General features: G+C 48.3%; 1 protein-coding gene across 1 annotated transcript in view; it reads right to left on the minus strand.

The window, feature by feature from the left end:
* The window catches only part of LOC138548050 (cytochrome P450 4B1-like), a 384495-nt gene that overhangs the window by 205405 nt on the left and 154292 nt on the right, over positions 1 to 24798 (minus strand). Inside the window, exon 5 of the mRNA XM_069642252.1 lies at positions 2926 to 3053. Coding sequence (XP_069498353.1) covers positions 2926 to 3053 — 128 coding nt within the window. The remainder of the gene's footprint in view (positions 1 to 2925; positions 3054 to 24798) is intronic.

Consider the following 24798-nt stretch of genomic DNA (forward strand, 5'->3'; position numbering starts at 1 on the left):
TTCTTTCCTTTACAATAAATCATATGTGTTTACCCAACAGGTTTTGATAAATCATTATCTTATTAATTCAAGGAACAGATTATCAAAGATTTGCGCTTGTGCAAAAAAGTGGAGCAAATGAATTCAGTACCAATTTTGCCGCTTTTATAATAGAGAATGGTGCAAAAAGGTTTAACCTCAATTGGTATTATCTAAAATGTTTACAGCTGGGGGAAATAGGAGCAGGCTGATTTATGGATGATGTGTGCTGCGTTACATAAAAATAAATGTAGTAGTCAACTTTTGTTGTGTGTTATGCAGCAAACATAGTACAAAAAAAAAGCCTGATGTTTTTGCCGGCATGCAAACGTTTATAGATAATATGGACTGTGACAAAATCTGTTTGCTCCATTTTGTATTATCAAATCATTTGCTCACTTTTTAGCACCAGTGCATATCTTTGATAATATGCCACTAGATTCATTTACAATGTTATTTGGTGCTTCTCCTATGTGTTTTATTAAGCACAACCCACATTTCTGCTTAGAAGATTAATTGAATGGATTGTAGAAAATGTGGCCAATTGGGTCAATCGACTGTGTAACTGGCCACCTGGGCACACATCCTGGTCTCAACACTTGACTAACGTTTGCAATCACGAGCAACCCTCCTGGTTCTGAGTTTTTCTTAACCTCTCAAAGTGAGATCACCTAGAAGTGATTCAGCTCAGTTTGTGCAACATAAAATAAAACTAAATGATGTACTGATCATATCAGGATTTACCACTCATAAGCTCACAGCACATGTAGATTTGGCTGAACTTGACATATCAGCACAGACCTCAAAAATAGCAAATTAAATTTAAAAACATGTTACATCTATGAAATTCCAATTTCAATGGTGAAGAATGATCAGTATACAAGTCGCCTCAGTTTTCCCTGCTACATTAACACGAATGTAGGCTTTTGCAGACACACGCTCTCAATTACAATGATTTTACTGGCCATATCATCACTTGGAAGCAGTACATTGGTGATATCATCATCATCATCATCATTTGGTATTGGCACAAAACAAAGATTTGAGACATACATCCATTGCTTGAATGACAATGCCTTTGGTAGTGTCCTCACAGGACAAAACAGCGACACCCACATTGACTTTCTAGATCTGCATATATCACAACCAAATAGAGACAACAACATATCGTAACCCTACGTAGGTCAATTCAACATTTCATGCAGGAAGTTGCCATAGAAGATCCACTGTCACCAATATACCGGCAGGGGAGTTCTATCGGACACATCGAAACTGTAGCAAAGATGATCAATTTAACAAAGAATGCCAATTGTTTTTTCCTGTTCATATTCCTCTTTTTTGCCATCCAATGTATATTTATTATGTTGTGCATATTAATTGGTGGATTTAGCTTCGTGAATGTTTTGTATTTTCAAGGGGTTGGGATTTCGTATTTGTTTATTGTTCTTTCTGCTTTTTCTTGTTTTATGAAAATATTTTTAATAAATTGGTTAAAAAAAAAAGATACTTACAGAGAGATTCCAAGCGAGAGGGTACCCATCTGAAATGGGTAAGAGATCACATAAACATTGGACAGGTCTAACATGCTAAAAGTTTGCTACATGTCCTTCAGTGGAGTTTCTTTTGCATTAATATATTAACATGCACATTTGTCATTTATAATGGACAACTTCAAGGTGGGAAAAAGAGTAGCGAATAATCACCCTTTCTGTTTAACTTGATTCTGGCTGGTGGTGCGCCCAGGAATTGACTTCAATTACATTATTTTTCTATGTATGCACACAGTGAGATATCCTTTTGACTTCCAAAATACTTTTTCTGTGCTAGACATCTTCACACTGAGAAGGAGTGAGGGGATCTCCTTGTATCCACACACCACAGGACCGATTCTATCAATGTATAATTCCATAAACCCATACACTCATGTCATAGCATCCCACTATAGCACTTTATTTGACATACCCACCTTACTTCAAGTGATAATGGCTATTTGATGTGTTTATGGACCAAGATATATTTTGATGCTTTTAAAATGTCTCTAAAATGATCATCAATCAAAGAATTCTTTAGCATCATCGCATTGTCACTTAAACGTTCCTGCAAACAACTTATGGTAGATGTTAAGGCCATGCAATCTGCCACGTTCACCTTGCTGTAAGGGGTTTGTATTTCTCTTCATTAACATGAAACAATATTGTGTTTCGAACAGGAACTCATTACAAAGGACAATCAGTGAAAAGAGAAATCACATTTCTGGGTACTTTGCAATAGATGAGCATTGAGGTAATTGATTATGCATAAGCAAGGTGATGCATGGGAATAAGGAAACATTGAGTGGGGGCGAAATGGGCAGATGTAGGTTTCTTGCCTAGAGAGTAAGGTACTCAATTTTCAGAGTAGGGGTTGAAGGAAAGAAAGGATCCAGGTCTACTGACCTACACACTAAGATCTATTATATGCCAACTACCAATCAATTAATTTCAATCTTAGCAAAGCAGAATTGTGGTGTTGTTTCCATTGTGGATCCAATCTCAATAGGAGATGGTGGTACAGTGGCGCTGGTTGTGTGAGGTCCAAACAGGCCTCCAAACCAGCCTCCATCAAATAGGCATTATTGCTATTAGATATTGAATGATGACTTATTAATGCATATGTGGTCTTTTGGACTACAACTCCAATGATCCTTTACAACCAACTATGCTGCTTAGGTCTGATGGGTGTAATAGTCAAAAACCTTTGGCGGGCCACATACTAGGTAACCATTATAAGTCAGGGTTGTACATAATAGAGGTTGGCTGCGGTCAAAGGAACAAACTGATATAGGAAATTAACACCCCATGGTTTTGGAGGTACATGTGACCAAGAAGAGAAGTTCCAATATCTGTGCTTCCTCTTGTAAGGACTCACCTGTCGGTCTGGCAGTTGCTCTCACAGCTGAAGGCGCATTTCATGATGCTGTCCAGGGCCATCAGGCTTACGTGCTCGAAGAGCTCCACAGTTTTATTATCCTTGGTGATGAGCTTCTCCCACTTGTCCTAATTCAACACAGACAATCAGTTCATCAGTCCAGACATCTTGATGGACACACTGTCTTTCAGCCACAGTAACATGGATGTTTATTGTAAAACACACATCTGAGCATGCACGCTCTCCAACATGCAACTACTTTTTGTTTGTTCAAGGTATCGATATTATTTGCTAGGTACCCATGTCATATTCAACTATTAGAATAAAATGTCAGGCTACTCACTTCACTGATCAGCTATTGCTATGAAATGTCCACGAGGTTACATCATTGCCAAATGTCTTCATCAAATGGCGAGTGATTCAGCCTATTGGCATGGACGGCCAGTCCCACATATTCATGACACTGCCAGAGATAGGCATCAAATGACCACATACTCACACTATTGGCAGGGATTGCTTACAAATGCCAAAGTACCAACCCCAATGCCAAAGTTTGTCATCAAAGGCCCAGGCAATCACTCCATTGCCAGGAACTCTCAATAAAATCTGGGTTCATTGGGGGATATCGGGGGGGGAGGGTCGTTCCCCCTAACAGGCTCAGTGGCCACCCTGATCGGACATCTTCTGCTAGCGGCAAAGCTGGTCATAGCCCAGACCTGGAAGACACCAGAGGGGCCGATGGCACAGATGTGGTGGGTCAGGTCCTTGGACATACTGGAGGCAGACAACATCACAGCTATGCTTATTTCGTGCTACACGAAATATGTATCAGTGTGGTATCCGTTTATTGACTTTGTTAAAAAATACCAGCCATGGTGGTCAAACCCCCTAAGCGGCAATGTTTCTAGCTGCTGTGAGTAGTTGTGAGGAGCACCTAACCCCCGTTGGGGTGGAGTGGCAAGGCATCAAACCCCTTACAAGCAATGGGACCTCCCAGAAATGTTTAAAAATGTCATACTACATAAGATTGAAAGCTTAACTGTTTATGTACTCATGACATGTTGATTTAAATAAAAGTTATTTGGAAAAGAAATCTGGGTTTATGCCCTGTTGATATGATAAAATGGCATCCCTACTGCCAAGCATTACCATTAAATACCCAGGTTGCCATCTGATGCCCAGTTCTATATATAGTGTGTGACCAAAGGCGAGAAGGCTCACAACAGGAGAAGCGGTAACTAGGTAGTGTTGGTGATGGGGCATAGAAATTGAGGGTGGGAGTGATATCGCGAGGTCAGAGGGATGGGACAGAGAGAGTTGAGGGCACTTAAGGCACGTTCGTGTAAGAACGCTCATTCTATTAACAAGACATTCCTACCATCTGATCTAGATAGCGTGTCATATTCAGAAATGCTTTTCAAGGATATACTTACTTCTTTAGAGTCCTAGGAGAAGGTAGCGGAGGAAGGTTAACAGGTTGTCTAGTGATTTGGGTTCAGCTTCACCTACAGTGGCCACAAAACTATAGAGAATTAAAAATGTCTGCAGGGCACTAAGAAGCAGGATGACACTATCATGTTATTAATAGTTGTAACCCCGAAACTCTCAAATAGAAAATTATGGATCACATCACTAAGAGATCTAAGGTTTCTTTGAATGGGCAACTAAGGGATATGTTGATGACTGCAGGTGACTTTAAAATGTAAATGTTGTTTGGTATGGTGGGTGTTTGATCATAAGGAGGGCACGAGTTTGCGTCCCGCCCACTTACGCCGAATCCATTTCCCTCAATTTTTGTTTAACACTTTTTTTCGGCAGAAAAATGCAGATGGTAAGTGGCGTTAGGGTATATATGGGATGGGGGATGAGGTTAGTAAGATCAGGGTGCGGGGGTCTCCCCACCACATTTTGCCACAAAAGAAAATGCGAAAGTTGGGGAAAAGGCAACTCTGCAGTGTTCCATGGAACCCGAGTTTGGGTTTAGTGAATCCTGCACTTAAGGACAGTCGAGCAGATTCTAGAGGTGTGGCCTTCTCTCTTTTTACTTTATGATTTGGGTAATAGTGGAATAAAGCCAGATATTTCAGGGTCACTCACATTTTCAATAATGAGAGATTGCGTGCGGCCAATGACTACATAATCTATTCTATTTGATGTAAAGATGGCAGAACTACCATAACGGGTTCAAAGCGCCCTGGTATTAGCCAACAGAGAAAGGAAAGGAACAAGTTACTTACCTGTAACTGTTGTTCTCCAGCATGGGTCTGGCATGGATTCACATGCTCATGAATATTCCCTGTCGTCAGGCCGGGAATCCTCGGTAAAGAAAAAATCAGTATCAGTTTCGTTTCTGATCTGTCTTTCTTAATAGTAACCAATCACTGATCTCTGGGTCATACTGCCCCCAGCCAATGACTGCCCTCTACCTAAGCCCCTCCCGTGGCAGCCATCCTCCGATTTGGTAGCACGTAAAGTGGCAGTATGACCAAGTGAAGAGCCGCAGAGGGGAAGGAGGGAGGGTTCGCATGTGTATCCTTGCCAGACCAATGCTGGAGGACAACAGTTACAGGTAAGTAACTTGTTCCTTCTCCAGCATGGGGTCTGGCATGGATTCACATGCTCATGAATATAAGAATACATAGAAGTATACACATGCACAACCACGGGAGGTGGCAACAGGCTCAACATTAAGCAATACAACAACTCAACATTAAGCATCTCTTACCTCCTCACCAGGCTCACCTTAAGCGAACAGGTTGCACAGCACTGCTTGGCTGACCCTGGACTCCTCCCTGGAGTCCCGATCGACGCAGTAGAATCTTGTGAAGGTGTGCGTCGACCTCCACGTAGCAGCCCTGCAGATGTCCAGCAGGGGCACACCAGACAGGAACGCCGTGGTAGCAGCGATCGCTCTGGTCGAATGGGCTCTCGGACGGCCGGGCAGTGGTCGGTTTGCCAACCGGTTACAGTGCATGATGCAGCCGGAGAGCCATCTGGAAATGGAAGTCTTCGAGAGAGCCTTCCCTCGATTCACAGGTCCAAAGTTCACAAACAGCTGTGATGTCTTCCAAAAACTCTTTGTGCGGTCCACGTAGAACTTCAGCGCTCTAGCCACATCCAGCGAGTGCAAAGTCCTCTCGGCCGGAGACAAAGGCGACGGGAAGAAAACTGGCAACACCAAGGGCTCGTTGAGGTGGAAGTCTGACGGCACCTTGGGCATAAAGGAGGGGTGCGTCTTCAGCACCACCCTCGTGTCGTGAAAAGTCAAGTATGGGGGCTTGCAAGATAGGGCCTGGATCTCTCCCACTCGTCGTGCGGAGGTGATGGCCACATGAAATGCTGTCTTCCACGACAGGAAGTTCAACGGCGCCGAATGCATAGGCTCGAATGGGGCACCCATGAGCCTGGTCAGCACCACGTTGAGCTCCAACGCCCGGGCAGGGGCCTTCACCGGCGGGAATGATCGGAATAGTCCCTTCATAAATTCCTTCACCAGGTGATGAGACCACAAGGACGCCCGTCCTGTAGTTCTGGTGTATCGAAAAATGGCAGTCAGATGTATCTTGGAGGCGTGAGCCAGTCCAGCTTTGGCTAGCGACAGTAGGTACGTCAATACTTGAGGGGCCGTAAAACGTAGAGGGTTAATCTTCTGTGCACGGCACCAGACAGAGAACCTCTTCCACTTATGTCCATAGCATTTGAGAGTTGAGGACGCCCTGGCTTTTGCAAGCACCTCTCTGCAGTCAGCCGGGATATCGTATCCTCCAAACTCTAGTGCTACAGGAGCCAAGCCTGCAAGTTCAGCAACTCCGGGTCGTGATGGAGAATGGCGCCTCCTTCTCTGGAGAGAAGATCAGTGTCCGTCGCCAGCTTGATAGGTGGGGACGCTGACAAGTCCAGAAGGTCCAGGAACCAGATCTGTCTCGGCCACGCCGGTGCGACGAGGATCATCCTGCACCTGGACCTCTTGAGCTGGTTGATGAGACGGAGCAGCAACGGCAATGGAGGGAACGTGTACAGGAACAGGCCGTCCCAAGGGAACAAGAAAGCATCGCCCATGCTCCTCGGTTGTGCGAACCTGCTGGCGAACCTCTGGCACTTGGAGTTCGTCGCCGTTGCGAACAGGTTGGTCTGGGGTTTGCCCCACCGTTGAAAGAGCCGATCCACCTGGTCATGGCGTAGTTCCCACTCGTGGCATGAGCGCAGCTCCCTGCTGAGTGAGTCAGCGAAGGTGTTTTTTATTCCTGCCAGGTTGAAGGGAACCAGAAACATCCCCTGGGCGACGGCCCAGTGCCACAGATCCTGGGCCTCCTTGGATAGGGCTGGGGATCTGGTGCCTCACTGCTTCCGGATGTAGAACATCGTGGTGGTGTTGTCGGTGAAGATCCTCACCACTTTGTCCTTGAGGGACGGAAGGAACGATTTGAGCGCCCAGAACACAGCTCGTAGCTCCAGGATGTTGATGTGAGGAGACCTCTCCTCTGGGAGCCAGAGGCCTCTTGCGTGGAGATCTCCGGTGTTGGCCCCCCATCCCTCCAGGGAGGCGTCCGTCGTTACCGTCTCCTGATACGCCGGGGCCTGAAAGTCCATGCCTGCCGCAAGGTGCGCACAGGCACCCCACCATAGAATCGCCCGACGGAACTCCTCGTCGAGCGGGATCCTGTCTTCAAAGCTGCCCGCCGCTTGAATCCAGCGGGCGTCGAGGAACTCTTGTAGTGGACGCATCCAAAGTCTGCAGAGGGGCACAAGGTAGATGCATGAGGACATCATCCCGAGGAGGGACTTGATGGACCTCACTCTGGCCACATCCGTGGCTAACAGGCGCTGCACCTTGCCCAAAATGGCCTTCGTCCTTTCTTCCGACGGAGATGCCAATCGCTTCACTGTATCCAGCTTCGCTCTCAGAAACAGTGCCACCTGCGACGGGACCAGATGGGATTTGGGGTAGTTGATGGCGAATCCCAGCTCCGTGAGCAGGCGGACGGTCCTCGCTGTGTGTTCGACGGTGAGTTCTCTTGACCTCACACGGATTAGCCAGTCATCCAGGTAGGGGTAGACGTAGATCCCTTGCAGGCGCAGCCGCGCCGCCACAGGTGCGAGGCACTTGGTGAACACCCTGGGTGCCGACTTTAATCCGAATGGCAGGGCTCTGAATTGGTAGTGACGCCCCTGGACTACGAATCTGAGGAACTTTCTGGGTCCTTTTAGAATGGGGATGTGGAAGTAAACATCCTCCATCTCCAGTGACGATAGGAAGTCGCCCTCCTCCAGCTGTCCCAGCACTTGCTGGAGGGTGACCATCCTGAATTTCTGTGCCTTGATGTACTTGTTCATTCGATGCAGGTCCAGGATGGGGCGCCAACCGCCTGTCTTCTTTCTGACGAGGAAGTATCTTGAGTATACTCTGGAGCCCCGGAGCCTCTTGGGGACAAGCTCAATGGCACCCTTCTTGAGCATCGCCCTTACCTCCAACAGCAGTTGAGGGACCTGATTTTTCTTCCTGGCCACGGGAGGAATGCGAGGACACTTCTTTTGAAATTCCAGTGAGTGTCCGCGGGCCAGGGTGTCCAGCACCCAACGGTCGGTGGAGATGGACTCCCACACGCTGATGAACTTCGTCAGCCAGCCTCCCACCGGGGTGCTTCGGTGGGGGCCCAACGCTACGGCCGGTTCAGTCCTGCTTGCAAGAGGCCTTGCCGCCTTGGCCTCCTTGCCGACGGCGGCGAGACCCTCCTTGCTTGCCGCGGCCTGTGTAGGCCTCCTGGGACGAGGAGCGGGCCGCCTGGCAGTAAGTAGAAGAGCCACCGCTGGATCCCTTGGAGGCTCCCTGTCTGCCTCCAGAGCTCTGAAAGGGCTGCCATTGCTGAAGGACTCCTAGGGCTCGGGCTGTTTCCGTGTCTGTCTTGATGGCCTGGAGGGACTCATCCACTGTCTTTCCAGACAGGTTGTTGCCGTCGAACGGCCTGTCCAACACTCTGGTCTGGACATCCTGGCGAAAGTCGGTCGCCTTGAGCCATCCTTGTCATCGGAGGCAAACCCTGTTGCCCAGTTGGCGAAATTCGGTATCGGCAATGTCCGTTGCCACCGTTATGGCGTGATCCGACGCCACCTCACCTTCCTGCAGAATCTGTAGGGCCTCCGCCCTCTTGTCGTCCGGTAGGAAGTCTAGCAGAGGAACTATCGTAACGGGCCTGTCGTAACGGGCCACAATCGCTAAGGCATTGGCCGCCTTAATCGTTGTCGCCGCCGACGAGATGACTCGTCGTCCAATGGAGTCCAACTTCTTGCCCTCGCTGTCCGGCGGGGAAGTGGAAGTTGAAGCCACCGCACCCGCTGCTTTCTTCTTGGCCGCTGCCGAGACGACAGAGTCCGGCGTGGGCTGGGCCCTGAGGCACAAGGGGGTGGCATCGGGGACCCGGTATTTCTTCTCATACCCGTCCCTCTTGGCGGGTGTCGTGGAAGGGTTCTTGAGGATAGCCAGCCCCTCGTCCCAGATGTCGTCGAGCAACGGCACCGCGAGGACCGTCTTTCTCTTGGCCTCTCGTCGTTGGTAAAGAAAACCCTCCTTTTTCTGTTCCTCAGGGCAGAGCTGGAAGAGCTCGGATGCCCTGGCCATCATGGCGTGAAAAGAGCCAATTTCGTCGGGCGGAGAGGCCCGGGGGGTGATGACGGGATGTCCGTTGTGTCATCGCCGCTGTCGACGTCCGTCCCCATCGCTGTATCTGTCGCTGTATCCTCCCGAGGGTCCGGCGAGGGGGATGAGGGGTCCACAGGCCTCGCGGGCATGAAGGGCAGAGCGGGGTGGACTCTCATCCTTATCTCAGCACATAAGGATTGGGTCGCCAACAAAATGGCCACCGAGCTATCCTGGGGCTTGGGTAATGGCTGCAACGGACGGGATGGCTGCTCCACTGGGCCCTCGTCGTCGCTATCTTCGATCACATCACCTTCCCCTGGGATCGAACCTTCTCAAACCTCTCGTTGAGGCCTTTCACGGTTTCCACCGGATCCTCCCCAGAGACTGAATCCAAGTCCGTAATGGCCACCGCCCCCCCCTCTTTTTCCGCTGGCGTCTTCACAGGGGTCTTAACGATGGTCTGGAAAGAGGATTCCCTCCACGGTGGCAGGGAAACCCTGGGTCCCGATGCCGCCTCCACTGGCATAGCCTCTGCTGGCTTCGCCAGGGCCGCTGCGACAACCTCAATAGAGGCCTTTGCCGGGTGGATCAAGGTCCTCACCACCTTAGGTGCGTCCTGGTCATTTGCTTTGGGGGGAGGGTCATCGCCTCACTCCCCCTCGGCTCCCTTCGAGATCGACCGGGGCCTCTCCAGAAGCTTACCCGGGTTCTCGGACTTCCTCTTCCCCGAACCAGAGCGCTGGCTCGTGGTTGATCGTGCCGGGGAAGTCACGCCCTGCCTGGCAGCCGAGGAGCCCGACCTTTCGGTGCTCCTGGTGCCCGCGGACTTGCGGTGCTTGGCCTTCTGTTGGGCCCCCGTCGCCGGGGCGCCCTCACAGGACTTGGAAGACCGCTCAGATTTTTTCTTCGCCTTCTCACCTGCTGTGCCCTTCTCCAGCCAGGCGGTGATGCGGGAACGACGATCTTGCTTGGTCCGTTCCGACAGGTTCTTGCAGAACGCACAGTCCTTCTCCACATGCGTCTTGTCCTCATGAAGGCAGTAGAGACATCTCAAAATCTCATCCTCCTTCAAAACATTTTGCAATCCGCATCCTGGGCAGCTCCTGAACAGCTTGGATCTGGGCGTCGAGCTTCCCTTGTCCTGTGCCATGTCCGTTGAGGTAGGCCACAGATCTTCTGAAATCCTCCAAGAAGCGTAACTCGACAAAAACTTCACCCTTGAGGGGCGTAGAAGAATTCCGAAATGGGTCCCCGTTATCGGAAGTAGAAACGGTGGAGCTTGAGGCTCGATTAACCGAAAAAATGAGAAAAATCTCCTAAAAAAGCGCGAAAATGCAGTAAAAGCTCGAGAGCTAAAACACGAGGACTCGCAACACTTGAACGTGCGGTAAAAATCTGAGGTTCGCTGCCAGGGGAGGGGCTTAGGTAGAGGGCAGTCGTTGGCTGGGGGCAGTATGACCCAGAGATCAGTGATTGGTTACTATTAAGAAAGACAGATCAGAAACTAAACTGATACTGATTTTTTCTTTACCGAGGATTCCCAGCCTGACGACGGGGAATATTCATGAGCATGTGAATCCATGCCAGACCCCATGCTGGAGAAATGAATGAACCAAAAGGAAGAAGAAATAAACAGCACAGCGGTCCCATTGTTAAAGATCAGATAATGAGAATGATTAACCCTCAAACGAGAAGATCTTTCATTTCTTCCTGAAATGCAACAGGTCAGGAATTTCTCTGATGTTGCTGGGCAAGCTGTTCCAAAATGTTTTTTTTTAATGTATTCGTATTTTTAAAGCGCACATCAGCCCTTAGGCATTGTGGCGCTGTTACAGATATTCATAGCAGGTTACAGAGGGAGGAAGTTTGGTGGTTACACAGAAATTAGCAATTACAGTTCAGCTTGTAGTTTTGATGGACGTGGACAGCTTTGTAGCCTAGGGTATTGTGTGAGGCTAGGTGAATAGCGTGGTTTTGAATGATTTGTGAAAGGAGTACAGAGAGGGTCCTGCTCTAAGTGCGTTGGCTAATGCATTCCAGAGTTTGGGTGCTATATGGGGGAAGCCAATGCTGCCGGCGTTATCTCTTTTTATGGAGGCTACGCAGAGTTGGTTTGCATGGTAGCTCCTTTTAGGGGCGGGCAGAGATGGCCTTGGATATGGTTTCTGATAGGTAGGATGGGGTGGAGAGATTGATACATTTGTGCGTAAGGGTGATGATTTTGAAGTTGATCCTCGTGCTGGAGGGTGACCATCCGAAACTTCTGTGCCTTGATGAACTTGTTCAGACGTCGCAGGTCTAGGATGGGGCGCCATCCTCCCGTCTTCTTCTTCACGAGGAAGTATCTTGAGTAAACTCCGGAGCCCCGAAGCCTCTTTGGGACGAGTTCGATGACGCCCTTCCTGAGCATCGCCTTTACCTCCAGGAGAAGCTGAGGGACGTGAAGCTCTTTACTGGCCACGGGGGGGACGCGCGGGCACCTTCTTTGAAACTCGAGCGCGTGGCCCCGGGCTAAGGCGTCCAGCACCCAACGGTCGGTGGAGATGGACTCCCACACGCTGACGAAGCTCGCCAGCCGGCCTCCCACCGGGGTGCTTCGGTGGGGGCCCGACCCCACGGTCGGTTCAATCCTGTTTTGACGAGGCTTTGCCGCCTTGACCTCCTTGGCGACGACGGCGGGGTCCGCCAGACTTGCCTCGTCCTCTGTAGGCCTCCTGAGACGACGAGCGGGCCGCTTGACGGTAGGTGGAGAAACCGCCGCCGGAACCTTTGAAGGCGCCCTTGCCTCCGCTGCTCCGAAAGGGCGTCCGTCGTTGCTGCAGAACCCCAAGGGCCCGGGCCGTCTCAGTGTCCGTTTTAATGGCCTGAAGGGAATCGTCCACTGTTTTCCCAAACAGGTTGTTCCCATCGAACGGCATGTCCAGGACTCTGGTCTGTACGTCTTGACGGAAGTCCGTAGCCTTGAGCCATCCACGCCGCCTAAGGCACACGCCGTTGCCCAACTGGCGAAACCCAGTGTCGGCGATGTCCGTCGCAATAGTGATGGCGTGGTCCGACGCCACCTCGCCTTCCTGGAGGATCTCCAGCAGGGGGGCCAGTTTGTACCAAAGCTCCCTGTCGTAGCGGGCCACGATAGCCAAGGCGTTGGCCGCTTTAATCGTCGTCGCTGCAGACGAGATGACCCTGCGTCCCATAGCGTCCAATTTCTTTCCCTCGCCGTCCGGTGGGGAAGTCGATGTGGAGGCCGCACCCCCCCCCCGCTTTCTTCCTGGCCGCCGCGGAGACGACAGAGTCCGGGGTAGGCTGCGCCCGGAGGCACAGGGGGGCCGCGTCTGGGACACGGTACTTCTTATCGAACCGGTCTCTTCTAGCCGGCATTGTGGAAGGGTTCTTGAGGAGGGCGAGGCCCTCATCCCAAATGTCGTCCAGTAGAGGCACCGCGAGGACCGTCTTCCTCTTGGCCTCGCGCCGTTGATAAAGGAATCCTTCCTTTTTCTTCTCCTCAGGGCAGAGTTGGAAAAGCTCGGATGCCCTGGCGATCATGGAGTGGAACGATCCAATCTCGTCGGGAGGAGAAACCCTGGTGGGAGGCAACGACGGTAGATCCTCGTCGTATACCTCGTTGTCCGTACCCGTCGCTGCCGTGTCAGTCCCCGTATCATCCCCTCGGGAGGACGGGGAGGTGGGCTGGACGGGGCGCGACGGCTGAAAAGGAGGTGGAGGGTGAATCCTTCTTTTCTTGGGCGGGGGAGCACCAGAAGGTCCCGGTTCCGGATCCCCCGACGGGAGAGGTTCCTCCGTCGGCAACGGTAGTCTCGTCCTTATCTCTGAACATAAGGACTGTATAGCCAACAAAATGGCCGCCGAGTTGTCTTGCGGCACTGGCAGAGGGGAATCCGACGGGCGATCAGGAGCCCCGTCGGCACCCTCGACGATGTCGTCGTCACCTGCGTCGGGATCCATCCCGACAGGCCGGTCTTCCTCCACGCCAAGGCCGTGGCTTAAGACCTCAATCAGCTCTTCCTCTGAAGCTGAGGCCGAGTCTACGACGACGCCCTGCCCCCTCTTTGTCTTCCCCGCCGGGGGTTTCACGGGGGTCCTATCAATGGGCACAAAAGAGGACTCCCTCCGAGGTGGCAGGGAGACTCTGAGCCCCGAGGTCGCCACCACTGGTGTAGCCTCCACAGGCTGAGCCAGGGCCGCCGCGACAGTATCGATAGAGGGCTTGGCCGGATGGATTAAGGCCTTCACCACCTTAGGTGTGCTCACCGCCTTATCCTTGAGGGGGGGACATTGCCTCGCTCCCCCTCCGATGGGGCCTTCGAGCTCGACCGGGGCCTCTCCAGGAGCTTCGCCGGGTGCTCGCCCTTCTTCTTACCCGACCCAGAGCGTTGGCTCGTGGCTGAAGGTGCCGGGGAGGGTGCGCCCTGCCTAGCGCCCGTAGAGCCCGACCGTTCGGCGCTCCCGGTGCCAGCGGACTCGCGGTGCTTGGCCTTGTGTTGGACCCCCGTCGCCGGGGCGTCCTCAAAGGTCTTAGAAGACCGCTCGGATTTCTTCCTCTTCTTCGCGCCTGACGGGCTCTTCCCTTCCAGCCAGTTGGCGAGACGTTGATGGCGGTCCTTCATGGTCCGCTCCGACATATTGCTGCAAAACGCACAATCCTTCCCCACGTGCGTTCTGTCCTCATGTAGGCAGTAGAGACAAAAGGAGTGTTCGTCCTCCTTAAAGACGTTCTGAAGCTGGCATCCAGGGCAGATCCTGAACAGCTTTCCGGGCGTCGAGCTTCCCTTCTCCTGGGCCATGTCCGGGACTGAGAAACTTCTGGAATCCTCCAAAAGCGTAGCTCGACGAGATCTTCACCCTTGAGGGGCACAGACGAATCCGACACGGGTCCCCGTTGATCGGATGGAAAGTCGGTGGAGCTTGAGGCTCTTTTTGACCGAAAAAACAAAGTTTTTTAGAGAAAATGTGAAAAAATAGCACTAACGCTCGAGAGCAATAGCACGAGGATCCCAACACATGAACGTGCGGTAAAAATCTGAAGATGGCTGCCAGAGGCGGTGCTTAGGTAGAGGACAGTCATTGGCTGTGGTCAGTATGACGCAGAGACCAGTGATTGGTTACTACTACGAAAGACAGATCAGAAACGAAACTGATACTGGTTTTTTCTTTACCGAGGATTCCCAGCCTGACGACGGGGAATATTCATGAGCATGTGAATCCATGCCAGACCCCATGCTGGAGAAAGTGGTTTGGTGAACAAGTTGTAGAGGGTAGGAGCAGTACAAGAGCCCTGGGGGACTCCACAGTTGTTGGTGGCGAGGGCTGCATTGGTCTGGTCAGAGTATACCTTCATGGCCCTTCCTTCTAGGAATGAGGTTATCCAGGAGGTGGCTTTGTTAGAGAAGTGGGCTGTGTTTGATAGATGGGAAGTGGTGATGTCATGATCAACAAGATCAGACGCAGAGGAGAGATCAAGGAGGAGCAGGAGGGCAGGTTTGCCATTGTCCATTATTTTGGTGATTTGGTTCTTTAAATTTAGGAGGGCGGTTTCTGTGCCATGGCCTTTGCGGAAGCCTGATTGTCTTCAACCTAGGATGGCATTAGATTCAATGTTGTGTTGGATTTGGTTGTGGGCAGCTTTGTCTTGGATTTTGCGGAGAAAGGGGACGGTGGCACAGGGTCTAGGGTTGTTTTTTTATGAGTGGGCGGACTCACGCTTCTTTTAGGCTTTGTGATAAAATTCCGGAGGAAAATGAGGCATTAATGAATGCTGTGATGATAGGGATCAGCGAGTCAGTGCATTCTTTGATGATGGTCGGTGGACAGATGTCCCCGTTACATGTGGAAGGTTTGATGTGTTTGAGGAGGTCCGCAACTTCCATCTCTGTTACGTCTCTGAAGACGAAGAGAGGTATTTGGGTGAGAGGATTAGGTGGGGAGGGCGGGGGTGAACTGTCCAACTTGGGAAGGGCTTTGTGCTGTGCTTGTATTTTTTCTTGGAGCATCTTGACTTTGTTGATTGGTGCAGCCTGGATATTGGAGCACCAGGCTTCGTCTTTGATGATTTCATCTGGACTAGTCGTGGGGGTGATGAGATCTTTGAACATCAAGACTATTTCCCTTGATTTTGAGTTAGTTTTTGAAATTCTGTGGTTGAATGATTCCGACTTAGCTAGGAATATGTTTTTTTTATACAAAGATGAGATCTCTTTGAATTAATCTAGGTTGGATTGGTTAGGAGTGGATTGCCATTTGGGAAGGGCTTGGCGTTTACTGGTGCGTAGTACAGATAGTTCTTCCATAAACCATGAGTTTGAGTGCATTGATTTTTTAAATTTAACTTTCCTCTAGACGAGCTATGGATTCAATGGCTTGGGTGAGGGCGTGGGCATAGATGTTGGCCAGAGAGGTGGGGTCGTTGTTAAATGGAGGTTTAAGTTCAGGGATGTCGAGAAGAGGTTGATTTTAGTTTGTTTTTTGGAGCTTCTGACTTTAGCGGGAGGGGCATTCAACAGCACCTTGCGAGTAGGAATGGTGGGAACAGAGAATTGAATACAGTGCTGGTCTGTCCAGGGGAGGGCTGAGATATTAGTAATGGCGGAAGAGCAGTTGTGGTCTGCGATCCAGTCAAAGGATCAGCCTTTGCAATGAGTAGGTGCAGTGATTTTATGGTCGAAATGTGAAATGTGCTCCCTAACACCGTGCCAGATCTCCCAACTGACCTGACATAATCAGCCCAATTAATTGATGGGGTATAGTCACTCCTGTCAATGTCGAATATCATGTTGAAAGTCACCATAATCTATTTGCAATGCACTTTGTGGGGGCTCTTAATGGTGGTTCTAACACTTTCGCCAAGTCAGCCCACTTAGGAGGATGCAAATATACATGGTGGGCGATTGGAATCAACAACTCAACATCGTAAATGGGCTTCTAGAGGGTTGGAAGACATCCTAATGTGCCTTGAGGAGGACTGTATTGTAGCTAGATTTACAGCATTTGAAAGTCTGATAGAGTCTGTAACCCAATCTGTATTATGGGCCCAAATGCCCTAAAAGGCGTGAAAAATCGTGGTTGAATTCCTCAAGTAAAATCTCACAAAAAGAAATCCTGGTGGCACGAGCAAGATTTCCACTGGATCCCAAGGTGGTTAGGATATGCAGGAAAAAAATACAAGATGGCTTTAAATAACAGAAATTAGGGATTACAGATGGACGCCTGGTTGGAGATTAATGAGGTGGCAGAAACAAAAGCTTCAAAGCTATTCCTGAAATTAGAAGCCAGGTAAGTAGTATGGCCTTTTATCCCCCGATGGGCACAGACCAGCAAACATTGGAGAAATACCAATTATATGCAGAAAACACGGGTGCGACAAACGACACAACATACAGAACGACACAACGTTGGCTACAACTTGTGAAAGTCTGGAGGTTCGAGGCAGAGGGAGCTCTCAGGTGCCAAGCATTTTTATCATAGTTTTAATTATCAACATTTTTAAAGCAATTTGAACATCAGCAGCTTCAAAGAGTCTAGGACCAGCAAGTGTCCCAGTTTATATGTTTGAAGGCATCCAAGAATCCCAGTCTCCTTTATTGATTAATATATTGAAGTATATCCTAATGTAAAGGAAAATATCAGGTAGCAGGAAAATGGGCACTATTAAAATAAGCTGTCTTAGATCTCATTACCCATTAACTTTTTGAATATTTCAGCAAATTCGTTCACCAAAATCGCCTAAGCAATGCTAATGGATTGTTTGGAAATGGAAGGGATCCAAACGGATTCCCAGTATGGTTTGAGCAAGATGGAGTCTGGACATGTATAGAAAGTGGATGGGTGCAGTGTGTGGGAGTGTGTGTGTGTACTGCATTGGCATGTTCAGTGTTTGTGTTCTTGTGTGGAGACAGTGTGTGTTAACAGTGTGTCTGTGGGCAGTGTGTACATATGTGGGCAGTGTTAGATTGTGTGGAAGACTATATGTGTGCTGTATGTGGGCATATTGTGCAGGGATGACAGGGAGGTGTGTGTGTGCCAATGTGTGTGCGTTTGGGTTTGTGGATTGGGGACAGGGGTGTGCTGGACAGTGTGAGTGGGGGCAGTACATGTATGATATATGATGGATCCCTCTGCCGTTTTCTTCAGTACTAGCTCTATTGGTGAGACCCACCGGGTGGGCCAACGGCTGGTTCAGTGATGTTGAAGTCTAGCAGTTGCCGGACTTCCAGTTGCTTCTGAATGTTAATGAGGATCCATTGGTAGTGTTGGGCGACGGGTTTGACCATTGGGTCAATGTGCAGTCATGTCTTGCAATTACGTAGCTTGCCCAGGAACTTGAACGTCACCCTCGGGAGTCATGTACTGATGGGCCAACATGTGGTGCAGGATATGTATGCGCCCCATATCAATTACAGTTCAGAAACTCAATAGACACCCACTATTGGTTTCAGTGGACAGCACATGCAGCTGTATGCGAGCTGTGTGAGATTTGTGTGCACATACCTTTGTGAACATGCCTTTGCTGGGCAGTGGTGTGTTTGATCCATATGGATAAATGTCCAATGACGATGGTCTCATTTTCGATAGATGGGGGAGCAAGTTGTATGCTTCTTCGCTCATCAGGTTCACTGTCACGCCGGTGTAATAAAGTCTCTTATTAGTCACACGGGACACACAGACCAGCTGTGGAGACTGATGTTGTTCCACGTATGCTTTATTGACATAGTATATACAGTTCCAGTTACTCTTATGTATATACAGTAGTATGGATGATAGGACATGGACAGGGATGGGTAGATACAGTACACAAGAAGGAGAGGACCCACCGGCCATCCACTCACTCCAGCTCAGGCCCCCAACTGACTCACTCAGAACATTCATACACTGATGCACTCAACATTCTCCTGAGCTGCATCATACATCACATTCTATGGCAATCACTCCAGGCCAGTGACAAAGTACAAGACTATATATAACATCTCCCTTTCTTACCAGATTCAACCACAACATAACATCTCCCTTTCATACCGGAAGTACCCACGCGTGACATCTCCCTTTCATATCAGGTTCATGCACACAAACATCATCCTTTCATTCGGGGTGGAGGAAGGTCAGCCAAATGCACATCACTCGCCCACTCATAAATCTAAACACAACCAGAATCTCACACAGATGAACTACATGTAACAGATGAGGTGCTCCTGGCAGCACAGGAGGTCTTAAGCTTAAAACTATTACTAAAGGAACAATGGTGAATGCTTAACAGTAACTAATGCAAAAGTGTGCACTATATATATACAGAATGTACATTTGCCTGCAATAACAAAGATTTTTTTATTTTTTTTAGGCACAACCCTTATTCAGTCAGCTGCCCAAACTCTTTCATGGCGCAACCCTTATCCAGTCAGTTGGCCATTAAGCATCTCACATTAGAGCGTAGCATATATCATATACCTCAAAAAAGAGTATACATACCGCCACATTTTTCTTTGTGGCCCTAGTGGAAATTTAAAATTCTCACCTAGCTTCAAATATCTCCAAGACTATTTCATTAGTACACATTAACAGGAATACCCTGCACCGCGACCATGAACTACAACACGTGTGTCTTGGCCGGGATGGAACACATAACAGTGGGCCACAACATCACACAAACTGAGCAAGACAATGGCCCAAAGTCAATTGCAGGGTATCTAATGTAACTAATGTTTTGTTCAACAACTCTCCAAAGGGTAAATCAGACCTTTAACACCATAACCATAGCATACATTATTCAGTATATAAACATTTCTTGGTGATGGTGGAAAATTGAGAAAATAAAAAAAATATTATTCACTTTGTGCTTAAAAATGTTAAATTCATTTTTCCATTTATATTGATAAGTGTTGCATAAATCCACCCTTGTAAACTATAAATGTGGTGGTGGCTTTTCCAGATTCATTAAGAAAAAAAAAAAATAAAGAAAAAAAAATGTTGTAAATTGTCACGTTTGCATTATTGCCAAACATAATTCAATCCAAATAATGATGCCAAAGGAAGCTGTTTCCCGTAGCTTATTTCACTAATATTCTGCTTGCTCACGTTGTGGCTTTAGTTCCGTTGATGTATATAATAATAAAGAAAATGTCTTGCAAAATGTTCCTTTCAGTGCCCCAAACTAAAGCTTTGTTAAAAGGTACGCACACGGCAGCAAGTGTTTGCTCCATTAATCCATCTTAACACGAAGAAACAAAACTGTCACGTATCACTTGCTTTCATTGTTCGCTCCGCATTCCATGGATCACCATCACCCAGTGAATGCTAACATACGTCATCATTCACTCGAAGGGCTGGAGGAGGACAGACCTCACTGGGCCTGTGATGTCAACCGTCCTTTCACGGAGCATTTTTTGAAATACAGGCAGGATGTTGGGTAAAATCAAGCTCAAAACTTTATCCATGTTCATTCCAGATGGGAGGTATTTGTCTAATACAAGCGAAAAACCTGGCATATAAAATGTCTTTCATTACGGGCTGCGCACTTCTTTTATGTATACATTTCCACAGTTAATATTATGAGTGAACGGAGCTCTGGCGCCTCCCGGTGGTTTGCAGGATGTATTGAGTGGTCAATGAAACTGTAAAACGCTCTATGAAGTTACAGCATTACATTGACATACGCCGCCCCCCAACTCTTCCGTTGACAGTTATCTTTTTAGTTATTAATTTGAACGGGGCTCCTGCAAAAGGCCAATCCTCAGCTAGAAGGGCCCTTTTTGTCCCCACTAAGATCTCTGGGGCATATTCTTCCTTTTTGTGCACATTTCCATGAGGGAACTCTGGGGAAATTATTGGTTGCTGGGGACCTCCCTCCCAGAGTCCAGTGGCACATTATACATTTTCAACCCTGGAGCTGGGCAGGATGTTTATTTTAGAGTCTTTGGGGGAACGGTGGATCACTCTTAGGCTGCTTCCCCCCCACAGCTCTCCTTACTGTACATTTTTGTAGCTGCAGCTCCTCATTTGCACTCTGTCCTTTTAAGTTGCATTTGTCCATATTCCTGGGTTCTTTAACTCTCGTCGCCAATGTAATAAAGTCTCTTATTAGTCACACGGGACACACAGACCAGCTGTGGAGACTGATGTTGTTCCAGGTATGCTTTATTGACATAGTATATACAGTTCCAGTTACTCTTATGTATATACAGTAGTATGGATGATAGGACATGGACAGGGATGGGTAGATACAGTACACAAGACGGAGAGGACCCACCGGCCATCCACTCACTCCAGCTCAGGCCCCCAACTGACTCACTCAGAACATTCATACACTGATGCACTCAACATTCTCCTGAGCTGCATCATACATAACATTCTATTGGCATTCACTCCAGGCCAGTGACAAAGTACAAGACTATATATAATAGCCGGTGTCAATCAGGAAATCTGTCGGGGTGATGTCGACTTGCAAAACGAGTGTAAGCCTTTTTCGATGGTCATCTGGAGAGGAGGAGGCGTCACTCGCCAACTGGGATCTCACTTCTGCATAACGTACATTCTACCATGTCCTGTAGGACCCTCTCCTGTCCGGTGACCTGTATGACCTCTGGGTCTGATACTTGTCACCCTCGCCCTGATGATATTTTCTGTTTTTGCAGCTCAGTTTCTGATCATCAATGCAAGATTTTAGATGCCTTCTCCCACTTCTGGGTGACACACCTTAGGGTGTATTAACAGCAGCATTTCAACACACTGCCTGGAAATGTTCGTCCCTCCCACAGTCTGCACATGTTTGTCCTAGTGCCTTCATGCGGAAATTAGTACCCACACCAGAAGCACGTAGGTGCTCGTGGTGCTGTCTTGATGTGTTGGTGCCAATTTCCTGATGGATTCCTGGTTTTACCATGCCCAGATTGACTACCTGTTGTGCGATGTCTGAGTCTGTCCATGCCATGGCTAGGACCTCGTCTAGGGACCTTTACTTCTGTAGTAGGCGATTTGCATCCCATTATAACCTGGGAGCATAATGCCTCTTTATTTGAATAACAATGGAATGGTCATTGTTTTATGCAAATACGGAGGTTCACAACAAAATTGTCCATTGTTTCACCTCTCCTGCATGGTGGTGTGGAATATATGCCTCTCATAGTCCACACTGCTATGCGGGGCAAAATATGTTGCTGGTGTTTTTTGTATTTCCCCGAATGTGGCCTTTTCACATCCACCAGTTCATATTGGATGTACGTACAGACGCCACTACTGCCAGAGTAGGCATGTCCTTCTTTCTGTCATCATCTATGAGGCTCATGGCACCAATGTATTCCTTAAATCCTTGTCCCATCAAATCCACCGTGGGCCCAAATTGCTGGTGTCAGTGAGGTCAAAAACGGGGCGGGGGCAGTTGCCAGGGCACTGCGCCATTTTAAATGCATCTGATGGGCACGCAGGCACCATCGCTGGCACATCTTCCTCTGACATGTCGAGGCGTCAGTGGGTTTCTATGCATAGGTCACTGAGGATTGATCTTCGTGAGTGGGTCCTTGAAGCTGAACTTGATTAGGTGAAAAACAGGTGTAGGTCAGCTCCCCCCACCAGTTCAGCAATGTAACAACAGAATGTGGTTAGTTGCGCAGGCCGTACCTCGAAAAGAGCCTGTATCTCTGTTGTAGTCCTTGTGGAGGGCCTAGGCACTTACATTTCCTGTAGGTGAGCTGACAATGTGGGTGACTGTTAAAGAACAGGACGTGGCACTTCATGTCTCCGGAGAGCGGGCTGCTCCTGCTGGGCGTGATCAGGCCTGGTGAGCCAGCCACTGGAGGGCGGTTGCTTCTCTTGCGCACAATCACAACAGCTCCCGAAGCACGCACATAGGATTGTATGGTTTACACCAACAAGTTGTACCTTGGAATATCTACTCAAAAAACGAAAAAGGGTCTAATGCATCAGCCTTATTGCCCCAAGGCTGAAAGGGTCTGTGCACATCACTCCAGCACTCACCTTAATTTATCAACCCAGATGAACTAGAATTCTGCAGAATGTAAAAATGGCTTTCACTTATAACCAATGCATTTTTCCACTCACACTATGAACCTTGGCAATTAGCCAAAGGCGTGGCCTCACTTCCGCACGCATCTGCTTTCACATACTACTCGAATGACACTCTGCACAACACTGCTGCCATAAGAATGTAGTTACCTTTCACGACAGAAATTCGACATGTAGCTACACACATAATTGACTATCCTCTTACACACGCTGTCCATGCTTATTTCCCTAGTTTACCTCTCTCCACCCATACACGTCCCACTTAGACATGAGTGGCTAGTCAGGACTCTGCTACACACGCATAACCTTTAATGGCCTGTATGCACACACGCATACTAGCACCTCCCAACTTTCCCATATTTCGGACTTCGCCCCTCGAAGTTTATTTAACCTAAGATCTTTGGGACCATACCCATAGTGAAAGGTGCTATACACATGATGAAATGAAAGACAGACAGCCTCCACACCCAGTGCCTCCCTCCTTCATCCTGCTGGTTCGCAGATCCTCCACCTTCTTCCACTCCTCTAGCCTCAACCGAGCAACACCCCTCCTGTTTCTGGTTCCATTTCTTATGCCCCTACTTCTCCTGCTTTTGTCCAATTCAGCTACTTTTTGCCCATCAGGGAAGTGTTGCAAGGTAGGAAAGGCATAAAGGGCAGTTTAAGGACTGGCGTACGACAGCGATCATGGCTCTGCAAGCCCAAAGCTTCAGTTCCTATGGAGAGGTGCACCTCTTGATTCTCCTAAGATATGTGCATCGCCCTATAGGTTTGTGTCTGTTTATTTACTTCCGGCCTGCAGCCTGTCATTGTGATAGACCACTGCTCAGGAGCAGAGCACGGTATGGGCTTTGAGTGCTTGTGCACAGCAACCTACTCCTGGTTCTCTCCCTCTCTGCCGTCCATCGTCTCACTGTTGGTCACATTGTTTGAAGGAAGGTTGCATTATTGTGACTGGGCACAGGTCTCTAGTGGCTCTTGGCGGATAGCGTGGGTCACCTGGCTGGTCTTTTCAATTCTGACGCTTATTTTGGCGACAGTTCTAAAACAAAGAGAATAACTTTGGAGGTGCATTGTTGTTGGGGGTCATGATGTGAGAAAGAAATAATGCAAAGATATAGACTGGCACAAGGGAAAGGGGTAAGGATTAGGTCCCTCCAAGCTGCCATATTCCCCTAGTGGGGTAGTCCTGCCCCTGGGTTCCCCCTGGTAGACCTGCCCACCTTCGGCCAAGAGGGATCCTTAACCTATATTGGCAAGGCCTCTATACTGGCATTGTCACTTCTTACAGAGCCACAGACAAAGGAGCCAACACACTGGCACAAGGGTGCTACAGAAGACTACTTTACATTACATTATAGTAATGTTATAAAGACTTGTATAGAGGGGTACAGAGAAATCATTGCATTGCAAAGAACAACAAATCAACATATTGTAATAAGTGTTCATTGTATGAGGTGAAACACAAACTGAATGGTACTGTACCTCGCATAGCCTATGGGGTGGATGCACCAGGGACTTTATTTACACATGCAGTAATTGAGGCCTGACTTATTTATATGGTTTTCTAGTGCACAAAACTGGCCCCTAGGGAGTCCCGAGTGCTGTACATTGTAGTTAGAGTACAGACATTTTTGTATTCGTTATGTTTACATGAATGAGATCCATTCATCGGGTCATAGAAATAAAACTGTAGGGCTCATTGGAATTTTGGCAGTAACATATCATAGTAATATTGGAACATTGTATGCAGTAATTGTATGGTTACTGACTGAATATAAGTTAGCAACAGCAGTATTGAAGAGAAGGATATTTACTTAAATGGATTATGTTTTGAGCTTGATTGTTGCATTGTGCAAATTTACAATTTTGTAGAGTTTAAAAAAAAAGGATTAACGTTTCTTTGCTTATCAGATCAGCAATAACACACTTTCAATCATTGCATTGAAGTTTTATTACTCATTTGAACTGTTATGCTTATGAAATATTTAACATTGTGATAAAGATGTTCTTTAACGGTTTAAGTTTGAAAGTAATTGTCAATCTCATTAGGGGTGTTAATTCTGTGTGTGCATTGCTGTTCCTCCTGTAAGACTTTTCATATTATATATTTATTAAGGGGTTAGATGCTTGGCATTCCCTTGGCGTTTGCCCCCATACCTTCATAAGTACCTTAGGCTTTGCTTTTTTGTTTTTAGCTTTTAATTAACATT

Source organism: Ambystoma mexicanum, chromosome 1q (genome assembly GCF_040938575.1).
Source record: "Ambystoma mexicanum isolate Mex_15411 chromosome 1q, UKY_AmexF1_1, whole genome shotgun sequence".
NCBI classification, from domain to species: domain Eukaryota; kingdom Metazoa; phylum Chordata; class Amphibia; order Caudata; family Ambystomatidae; genus Ambystoma; species Ambystoma mexicanum.